The 10449-nt window shown below is 44.1% G+C and overlaps 1 protein-coding gene across 1 annotated transcript; it reads left to right on the top strand.

Moving 5' to 3' along the window:
* The first annotated feature begins 4 nt into the window (after positions 1–4).
* On the top strand, positions 5–5407 carry LOC102005576 (histone H2B). Its single transcript, XM_005398947.2, has 3 exons — positions 5–202; positions 1524–1713; positions 4575–5407. Exon 1 carries the CDS (start codon positions 5–7, stop codon positions 197–199), a length of 195 nt encoding a protein of 64 aa, XP_005399004.1. The 3' UTR covers positions 200–202; positions 1524–1713; positions 4575–5407.
* Positions 5408–10449: the final 5042 nt, after the last annotated feature.

Raw genomic sequence — 10449 nt, 5'->3', positions numbered from 1 at the left:
CATCATGAACTCGTTCGTGAACGACATCTTCGAGCGCATCGCGGGCGAGGCGTCGCGCCTGGCGCACTACAACAAGCGCTCGACCATCACGTCTCGGGAGATCCAGACGGCCGTGCGGCTGCTGCTGCCCGGGGAGCTGGCGAAGCACGCGGTGTCGGAGGGCACCAAGGCCGTCACCAAGTACACCAGCGCCAAGTAACCCGTGAGTCGGCTGCCAACTCCCAACCTCTAACGGCTCTTTTAAGAGCCACCATATTTTCAAAGAGAGAGCTGCCATTTTCTTTGTCCTTGTGGCATTGTTTTCTCACTGCCCGTCGGAAGTAACCCACTACCGAGTCTGCTACCCTTAAGGGACGGAAGGTAGAAGAAAATTAATTGGAAGGAAGTGTAGGCGTTCCATGGGTGCTGGGGCACCTCATGTAGGATAGATAGCGAGGAGTTACCCGCTGGCCGCAGCTCCTGGGCGGCCAGTTTGCATTTCCCGGGCCCCGCCCCTGCGTGTTGTGATTGGCGGTGGGGTTTTCTGCCGGTTCTAACCTCCTGTCCCTGCCTTGATTGGGCGTCTGACCCCGGATGCGGTAGGCGCGGGACCCGCCCTCCGAGCTCAGCGCGCAAACTCGGTAAGGGAAGGGTTTTGGCTGCAGTGTCCCTTCCTTTTTCATTTCAGCATTTTCTTTTTAGAAAGAGATGAACTCGCGCTTTTTGTTAGAAGCGGGTTGGGAGGGCCTAGGTTTCTGGAACGCTCGGAACTTTGTGGCTGTGTGCCAGTCGCGCGCCTGGGCTGCGGGAATCCCGGGCTCTGGAGATGGTCTCCAGTTGTGCGGAGCTTCGGTTGGCGTTTTGTGTTCGTGTTTGAAATCTGGGGGAAAAATAAATTCTGCGTCATTCAGGGGGTCCTCAGTGAGAACCAGTTACCCTCAAACTCTTTCTAGATTACAACCTCAAACCTATGTCTCTTTTCCGGGGGCGGGTGAGGTCTAAGAGCCGTTTGCAAGCGTCTGTGACTGGTTTTCGTTTAAAAAGGGAATTTCAGAAATTGAAGTTGCTGCCTCATTTTATCTGAGCGAGTAAGTAGAGTACATTAATAATATCTAAGTGGCATTTTCGTAGCTTTCCTGTGGAGTGTGCTTTTACCCCGTGTTAACACATTTTACCAGTTGTTCAGAGCCCACTTAATCTTACTGCTCTGAAACGTCTTCCTGCTATGGATGTCTGTAACAGCTCGTCCAGCTTTTGGAACCTCCTGCATACATTTAGCTGCGTATTTCTTGTGTGCGTCCAGTTGCACAGCTCTTGCATGTAGTTTTCTGTAGAAAGTGAAGACTTAGGACATGAAAGTGAACCAGGGAAAGGAAAAAGCAAAACGTTTTTTATTACAGTACACATCCTACACTAATGATATAACAGACGTGTGAATAAATAATATAAATGTCGTGTACTTGTTATGTCACTTGAGCCAATTATTCGAGATAGATGATCATTTCCAAGCTAAATGCTTGTTTGGCTGTTTCTTTATCTTTCAGGATAAAGGTATCGGATTAAAAAGCAGATTTTGCGGGAAAAGAAGAGGGATGCATCAGGCCGAAGATGATGCACAGACATACAATCCAGCCACAGTGAAAATTTATAAAGACTCAACTTTTGAAAACTACAGGGTTCAGTTGAAAAGAACTCAGCTCATTCTCTTCCTTAGAACACTAAACCGCCTACGTGGTAAGTAAATCAGGCATTCACCTTTCGGGTTATTTTCGTCTTGGTAGAGTCCCCTCAGGGATGAGGGTACTGGAAATTGGGGAATAGCTTAGTGGTACAGCGTGAGTTCAGTTTCCAACACATACACGCACGCGCACAAAAGAGAATTTAATCCTTTGCTTGAGAATTTAAATGTCAGCAGGAGGTGGTGGTATACGCCTGTAATCCTAGCACTTGGGAGGCTGCGGCAGGAAGATCTCTGAGTCCAAGGCCAGCCTGGGCTACATAGTGATTTTAAACCAGCTGAACTACATAGCGATACCCTATCTCAAATAAAACAAAACAAAGCAACCAGGAGAAGTAAACGTTTGAAAAAAAAAACTCCAAAATTAAATGTCTCTGCCACCAGTATTTTTTTTTTTTCTTTTTTTGTACTGGGAATTGAACTCAGGGCCTTTTGCTTGCCAGGCAGGCGCTTGTGCCGCTGCGCTATATCCCCGGCCCGCTAAAATTAAATGTCAATTCAATCCATTGCTAATCAGCTCTAAAAGAATTCATTCAAAGCTAAACTGTCACAGTACATCTTTAGAAGAATCAACATTGTGAGTTTTTTTATAGAGAGGTTTCGAGGTAGATATCACAAAATAAACAGGTATTTTTTGTTCACAATATTGAGAAATAATTGGTAGGTCTTCCCCAGATTTTACAAACTAATGAAGTCTATATATGACATAGCCTTAAATGAAATAGAAGCAACTGTTTTTTAAGGGACCTTTTCTCCCCAGGCTATATCAAATGATAATATTTCCTTTTTCTCCTATGCACATATTTTTAAAAGCTAATTGCAACTGTTTTTGTTTTTGTTTTTTGTTTATTTATTTATTTTTTTGAGACAGGCTGTCTCTATGCAGTTCACGCTGGCCTTGAGCTTACTCGGTAGCCCAGGCTGATCTCAAAGTTGCCACGTCCTCCTCTCTCAGCCTCCCGAGTGCTGGGATTATAGGCGTGCACCACCACACCTGGCTGCAATTATTTTTGTAATCAAGATACCCAATACCCTGGGTAGATAGAGATGTATTCACAACATCCACTGTAAGGTAAGTGGTCCTGGATCTTGATATCGTGCAGCAATCCAATCAAACCATTATCTTTGGTGTGTTAAAGTTAGCTTAATAATGTACATTTTCCTCAAACTATATATTGAACATATATATAGCAATAATATATCGACAAAATGTCCATTGATTTGAATGACGTAATTTTGGTGTGTTGCTTTTCCTGATACTGTCTTTCAGGTTTGGATATGTAACTGTTTAGAGTCTGCATTGCATAAAGGCATTATTAATATTCTGCACATGGAAGTAGGGTTGAATTTTAAAATTTTCACTATGTAGGGTCTCACTATGTAGTGCAGGCTGGCCTTGATCTCACTTGTGTAACCCAGGCTGGCCTTGAACTCAAGAGTGATGCTCCTGCCTCAACCTCCAGAGCGCTGGGATTACAAGCGTGCACTACCAGGCACAGCAAATTTTTATTTTTTTATTTTTTATTTTTTCCTGTACCGGGAATTGAACTCACGATGTTGCACTTGCCCGGCAGGTGCTGTGCTGCTGAGCTGAATCCCCAGCCCCAAATTTTTAATTTTAATATACAAAGTCTAGAGTTTTCCACAACTTGAATGCACCTATACTCATTTACTATGGAAACAGCAATGGACACTGGACACTGGGAAACCAGAGAAGCATATCTGTCCTTCCCACTGTTACTTCCACATTATTAGATTATTAGATCTACAACCTCACAAAGTACGTAGAGATCAGCACTTGATTGTCATGTGGAAGACCCAGCCTCACCAGGTCCTGAAGGAGAAAGTAATTGCTAGAGCAAGTGAGGGGCTCGCATTCCAATATTTTTACTGAACTTTGTAATTAAATTACATGAGAAGTTTTCAGTGAATCATTGAGTGAGACTATCTAGTGAAACTTGCCTCTGCCACCTACTACAAAGCATTGGCAAGTTTTTTGTTTTTGGCTTTTTTCCTGTTCCCTATTAAAAAAGGGGATGTAGTAGTGTCTCATAAGTAATACTTTTAATATGCTTAGAATAATGACCTGCATAAAATAAGCATTCGATAAATAGGACTGAATGCTTCTGCCACCGATAGTAACCTAGTAGTAAAAACAGTTGGGAGTATTGACCAGGGAGAGAGCAGCCTTGCCTCTGGGCAGGACCTGGAGCATTATATCCCTCTTCTTTCTTTTCCTGGAAGGAGACTGATGTAAGATACTGACCTGGGTGACTCATGTGCATGGCTAGTGGTTTGTCTGGTCAGACAGGGATTTGAAATGGGTCAAAATGGAGGTCTGTAGACAGGAAGTTTGGGGAAAAGTGATGTGGGTGCATTTCTCAGAATGGTCCCAGAGGATCAGAGTCACGTCCCATGTGAATGCCGACCAAGAGGCCCTCTCTTTTGAAGCTGCTGTCAGTGACCAGCTTTATAAGCTTATCCATGCAGATGTCAGTCTCTCTTCCTAAGCGCCACTTCCTGTCTGAGCAGTTTGTAAACAGATCATCAGGGTGGTGATGGTAGAGGCTGCCGTGTTGAGGTCTGGCAGACCAGGACACTGACACCGCTAATTGTCCCATATGCCAGGGCAAATATTCTGTGTTCTTTCGAGTATTTTGTCAATGGTGAGGCAGGGATTTCTTTCCACTGGGACAGACCTTATTCTAGATTTCAGTGTGCTTCACTTTCTCTTATGCTGTAGCTAACAAGACCATTTATATGATTATTAAATAATTTACATATCACATTTCATATCTTTTAAGGCCACACGTAGATGACCAAGGCCTTAGTAATTTTTTCTTTTTTGAATTTGCAGTGGTGAGGATGGAATTCAAGGCCACGCCCATGCAAGGCAAGTGGCCAGCCACTGGGCTTTACTTCCGGCCTCCTCCTTAGCTTTACCAGGAAGGAAGCGTGGCATCCTTCATGAGCAGAAGTCCTTCAGTTTTGGAAGACTCGGTTAGAGCGTGTCTGAGAACTCTGCCTTCTCGGAGTGCTGCTCCCGGGACGCTGTATGTGCGCAACGGGCTGAGAGTGGCCTGGTGTCTCCCGATTCTGAGTACAGCGGCCGCTCCATCTCCTGTTCGTGACCAGTCACAAGCAACTCAGAATTGTGTGCTGCTGATTCTTGCACCTAAGAGCTTTCTCTGATGTTTTTAGTTTTGGGAAAGGAGGAATATGTACAATATTAATTTTACTGATTTGCCAAGATGATTTATTTTTATATTAGATTAAAGCAATTTTAATTATATTCATGAGCTGGCTTAAGAGAGCTGTGGGAGCTCTTGGAGTAAAGGAGCTGGGTCTGGGATTCCTTCTGTTTGCAGTTTTCTTTGTTTTCCCTCCTCCGCTGCCCACTGCTTTGCCTTGGCCCATCCCTCTGGGGCAGAGGCAGAGTGCTGCCAGAGACAATTGTAACGTTTCTAAAATGGTGAGGCAGGGATTTAAAATGACAAAATTGAAAGCTGGCTTTCAATTTTCACTCTCAAAAATGACACATTGAAAGCTGGCTAGCTGAACTGTCTCAGGAATCTTCAAATATAACTTTAATGTACTTATTGAGGCAAACTGCTATAAACTTCATAAATATAAATAAGTCCCCCCTGCCCCAAAGTACTGAGGATTGAACCTAAGACCTTCACACCGGGACCCTTTTTTATTCTGAGACAGGATCTCTCTAAACTGCCCAGGCTGGGCTCAAATTTGTGATTCTCCTGCCTCAGCACTCCCGAGTGTTGGGATTACAGGTAAGCACTACCACACCAGGCTACAAATAAATTTTTAATAATTCTTTAAAAATTTGTGACTTAGTGAAGTGTTTTTATATAACTGACTTGGGAAAACTATCTTGCTTCTTGTATTTCCTCCTTTGATATTTCATTTATATATTTTTGTATTTAACCTAATCATCTTTAGTTCCAGGGAGAACCCAAAGATTACGTTCTTCCAAAGCATTTTTTTTCTTATTTTAACATAGATGGAAACTTCCTTTCCATTCTTTCTTCTCCTTTCTAATTCAGAATACGAAGAATGTTGAGATTTTTAAAAAATTTTTTCTATAGATTAAGGAAATTATTTTCTGTATTGCAGATGGAACTAAGATTTTGTATTAAAAGTTTCCATGATAAACTCTAAGATGTTAAGAACCTTTTAACTTAAAGTGCAGAATGACTTCATTGCCTCTTTTTTTCTATTTAGAAAAGAAAATATTTTTTAGTAATCTAAAAACCACGGCTGGCTATGATTAGCTGGGCCCTCCAGTGCCACCATAGCCTCTAATTCCTTTTTCAGTGTGCACACAGCTGCTTGCAGATTTGGGTAAATGATATAGATCAAAATCCATTTAAGAGGAATAGCAGCCAAATGCTGTGTGCAGAACTGTGGAGATTCACATTCAGATCAAATCACTGTAAGAAAAAAATTCAAGTCAATTAGAGATTTCTTAAGAATTAGGTAGGTAGTGAATAATGTTGCAGATCACTACATTTTTCTGTTAGGTACAAAGTTTTATCGTGCATCTCCACACCCGTGTGTGTTAGGCTGTCTGTGGATACCCTCCTGCTGGAGATGATGTGGTGGCCCTCCGCCCCTGCCTGGCCTGGTGGGGACACAAGGGACGCCCCTGTGCGTGATGGCTGAGCCCAGGGTGAGGTCCTGGGGTACAGTGGTCCCTGTGCCTCGGCCTACACCAGGATTCAGTCCTTCCATGACCACGCTGTTCTCTCCTTGGGAAATGGTTAAAAAGGCCAGTGAGTGAACTTAACAAGGGATCACACTAAGAGGAATCAAGCATCTCTTCAGGGAAATTCAGGCTTCTGAAGCCAGGGAGCCCAAGAGGCTGATCGGTTCCTTCGAGAGACGCCAGGGGACGCTGCAGTCCCTCGCCCTCCCGATTGCCAGTCGGGAAGCGTTGTCGCCATCTCGTGGCCGTTAATGCAGCAGACCTTGTGTAGGTACCGTTTTCCATCAGGACTTCGATTTCTTTGTTTGTTTGTTTGTTTGTTTGTTTTGTTCTTGTTTTTTTCTGGTACCGGGAATCCAACTCACGACCTTGTGCTTGCCAGGCAGGCGCAGTGCCGCTGAGCTAAATCCCCAGCCCTAGGACTTCGATTTCATTGCTTGGGTGTCATCTTTGCATACACATGGTTGCACAGTCGCCAGACGAGTACTTTCCCAATTTACCTGCCGGTTCTCTCCATGGCCAAACTCCGGTAGGGCTCTTCTGAGCCCTCTCCCAGGCCCCAGCATGAACCAACATCACTTCCGATGGCCTCTCCATCCTTGGTGGGCCTGCCTAAGGAAACCTGCTGCGGCTGCCGAAGGGATTTATACTCTTTGCTTCAGTCACCCAGCCTCTGCGGAAGGACAGGAACCTAACTCCGCTAAGGGCCGGTGGGTTTCACAAGGACCGACACCTGTTTCCACTTTTGCATTTTGTAATTTTTCACTCCCTGAGTCTTGCCACCCCTCTTACTCCCTTGCTCATTACCTGAACATCTCTGTTATACATTATTACAGAAAATCTCTTCACTGCTTTGAATCCTGTGTGACTGGTTTATCGTTGACGTTGTACTGGAAAAAACCACACTAATAGTTTCCTGTGTACCTGTCTGGAATGTATTTATATAAAGAAAAATACACAAATGTGGGCTCTTGTTGCCCCCTTTATTACAAATGGCCAATGCTGCGTGTTCCTCTGCCTGTTGCTTTTCTCACCTGTTCTGTGAGAGTGCAAACAAACACTGCCTGGAATTGAGCAAGGACAATGAGTATTAAAACTATGATTTCCTTTAATGTGTGTTTCTGAATTTCATTCTCAATGTAGAAAATACAAAAAAAGAAATCTTAAAATGTTTAAACGTGCTAGCAAACAAGGAACAGAAAGCTGACAAAGTGGGAAGTATTTTTACTGTGTAAAACTAAAAAGGTCAATGTTAATATTTTATTAAAAATCTCTTACAACTATGTCAATACTATGTAGGCATAGTATTGTAGGCATAAAAATTTGTGGGTTTTTTCTCCTAGCTCGTATATCACTGCCAAGATAATTCAAAAATTTGTAAGCCTGATAAAATGGAGACTGCTCAGGAGTAAGGACTCAACTCTGTCAGCAGATGTGGGTGAGAAACTGCCGCGTACTCTGCCTGCGTTGCTGACCCATGCCTGCAGCCCACAGCTTTGACTTGTCTACCCTGAGCTGTTTCTCCTGACCCAGCAGGTTAAGACCCCACTGTGTACATGAAGACTCATTTGGTTCTTCACAACACACAGGAAATTTATAGCAGAGAATCCTCTAATGACTGGGTTAGCGCTTGCTTTCCAGACTCTTCCTAACTCTGCCACTGGGTCAGAGGCACAGAGGCATTTCTCATCACTTTGCTCACCACAGGCATATGCTTATGTTATGGATATAGATTTCCATATAGAATGTTATAATAGCTGAAAGGGAAGTATAAATATTCATCAACATTGTAATGAGCATGTAGGCAGCTTCTCAGGTAGCCCCTCCAGTACCCCAGCTCCTGTTAACTACATCCTGTATGATCTCTTAAATGTGGACTGGACCCTCTTAATCACTTTCAGTAGAACAGAATAGAGTAAAAGCAATGGGAAGTCACTTCCAAAATGAGGTTATAATGGATTTCAAGTTCTGTCTGGCTCCCTCTGGCTCTTGCTGTTTTGGTGAAGCAGGCTCTCGTGTGGAGGGGTCAGATAACAGGAACAGAGAATGACTCCAGACAGCAGCTGGTGAGTGCGCAGAGCTTCAGTCCAGCATCCTGTCAGCAGCCATGTGTCAAGGACCAGGGCAGCCAGCCCCTTCCTCTAGCCTTTGGGTGGTTGAGGCCCCTGCCAAGCCTTGACTGTAGGTTTGTGAGGGACGCTGAGCTGGAGCCTGGCAAGCCACTCCTTTTCTAGAACCCTGACCCTCAGAAGTTGAGAGATAAATGTTTTAAACAAGGAAGTTTTATGGTGATTTGCTACACAACCACAGCGTACACAAGGCATAAATAAATTGTAGCACATGTACACTACTGTTGTCGGGTGGGGTCCGGGGGAGTTGTCTCCCAGTTCTTGGTATCCAGAACAAGAATTCAGCAGGATGCTCTCAAGCAGTAAGAGGAGTGAGATTTATTTTTAAAGAGGAGTAAGAAGACAGTGAAGACGCGAAGGCACACTCCACAGGGCAGGACCCGAGCAGCAAGAAGAGCTTCCAGCCAGGTAGCTCTGGATCTCAGGTCCTGGGGCCTCGGAGGATGTGGAGCTGGAGATGGCGAGGAATTGTGGCCCAAGGGGAGACCCAGCTCAGCCCACGCGGGGAGGGGGAGTTTTACACCACAAAGATTTTAGGGGCAGAGTGCTGGCATCTAAAGCCCACAGGACGGGGGTCAAAAGCACAGGGCAAATGAGGTTGGATGCAGACCAGGGCCAGTTACTTTTGGGTTTGCACATGGCTGGAGTCCTGGGGCGACAGTGTGACCTCTGTTGGCTTTTAGTATCTTGACATAGTGGCCCTTGTGATGGCTCAGTCCCTGCCCCGCCCCTTCCTGCTCTTTCCTTGTCCTTGCTCTACCTCCTGCCTCACTGTGACAAACTGCACAGACATGGAGGGGGTGAATCACATCTGTACCACAGTGATGGAACTTACTGAGCATTGTTCTATTTACGTGAAGTTCAGATATACGTAAGCGTTTATGAATGAAAAATTAAGAATGAAATAAAATGTGAAACAGCAATGAAAGGGAAAGTCAGTTTAGTGGTTGCCTTTGAGGAGGAGAAGGGATAATGATTGGGAGGAATTGTGTTTTTTTAAATATTTTTTTAAAAACAGGCAAAAAAAAAAAAAAAAAAGAAAAAACCAATAGAAACGATACAGAATTTCAAAACCGGAGGAACTTTACTAGATACTTGCCGTGTTCTGCATCTTGATCCTTGTCACTAATAAGCTTCAGTGTATTTTAAATATCTTATGACTGAATTACTTAAAAATCTGTTTAAAAAGAGGAAAATGTATTTGCAGTGAGTTATTTTAAGGACCTATAGGTTTATAGCAAATAAAAGCATAACTAGAGAATGGAACTTGAAAAAAATTCCAGACTTTCTACTTACTAAATAGACTCAAAATATATACGAAAACAGCATAATGTAATTTATGCAAATATAAACTTTTGTAAATAATCATTATTCAAGCCTTTGACTACTGCGACACAATCTGAAATCATACTTCTAAAAAAATAATTTCAAAAATAGAAGAATGGCTAAAGCAGAGGATAGTACGTAGTCTGCTAAGCATTTTAGTATGTGCTGTGCGCGGTTTTGACTGCAGTGCAGGTATTACAATGGCGATCAAGGAGACCGTATTTGATGAGCTGCGAGTGCGGCACGGGTGCTGGAGGGCCTGTGGCTGTGGTCAGGGAAGGACTTCTGTAAGAGTAAATTGCTGGTTTGTGTGGGTGTCACTTAAGAACGACTTAACCCAGCTTTCTGAAAACGTCGCTCAGAGTCTGTGGCGACCTCCTCGGTGCTGCAGGTTTCTTCAGGCTCGGCGCGGTCAGGTTTTTCTTTGACAGTCCGTGGAACCGAGGCTGTCCATCTCGGTCGGGGCGTGTGTTTGTGCCGAGCGTGTCTTCGCGGGGAGTCACCGCTTCCTCTCTCACTTCCGGTTCCCTCTCGGTCAGCTTCCGGCCCCCGCC

The sequence above is a fragment of the Chinchilla lanigera genome, unplaced genomic scaffold, assembly GCF_000276665.1.
Source record: "Chinchilla lanigera isolate Chin_1 unplaced genomic scaffold, ChiLan1.0 scaffold00064, whole genome shotgun sequence".
NCBI lineage: Eukaryota > Metazoa > Chordata > Mammalia > Rodentia > Chinchillidae > Chinchilla > Chinchilla lanigera.
This window is presented reverse-complemented; position numbering and strand designations above follow the sequence as displayed.

Bases quoted from the DNA above. Each gene is read 5' to 3' on its own strand.
- LOC102005576 (XM_005398947.2), top strand. From the start codon at position 5: ATGAACTCGTTCGTGAACGACATCTTCGAGCGCATCGCGGGCGAGGCG.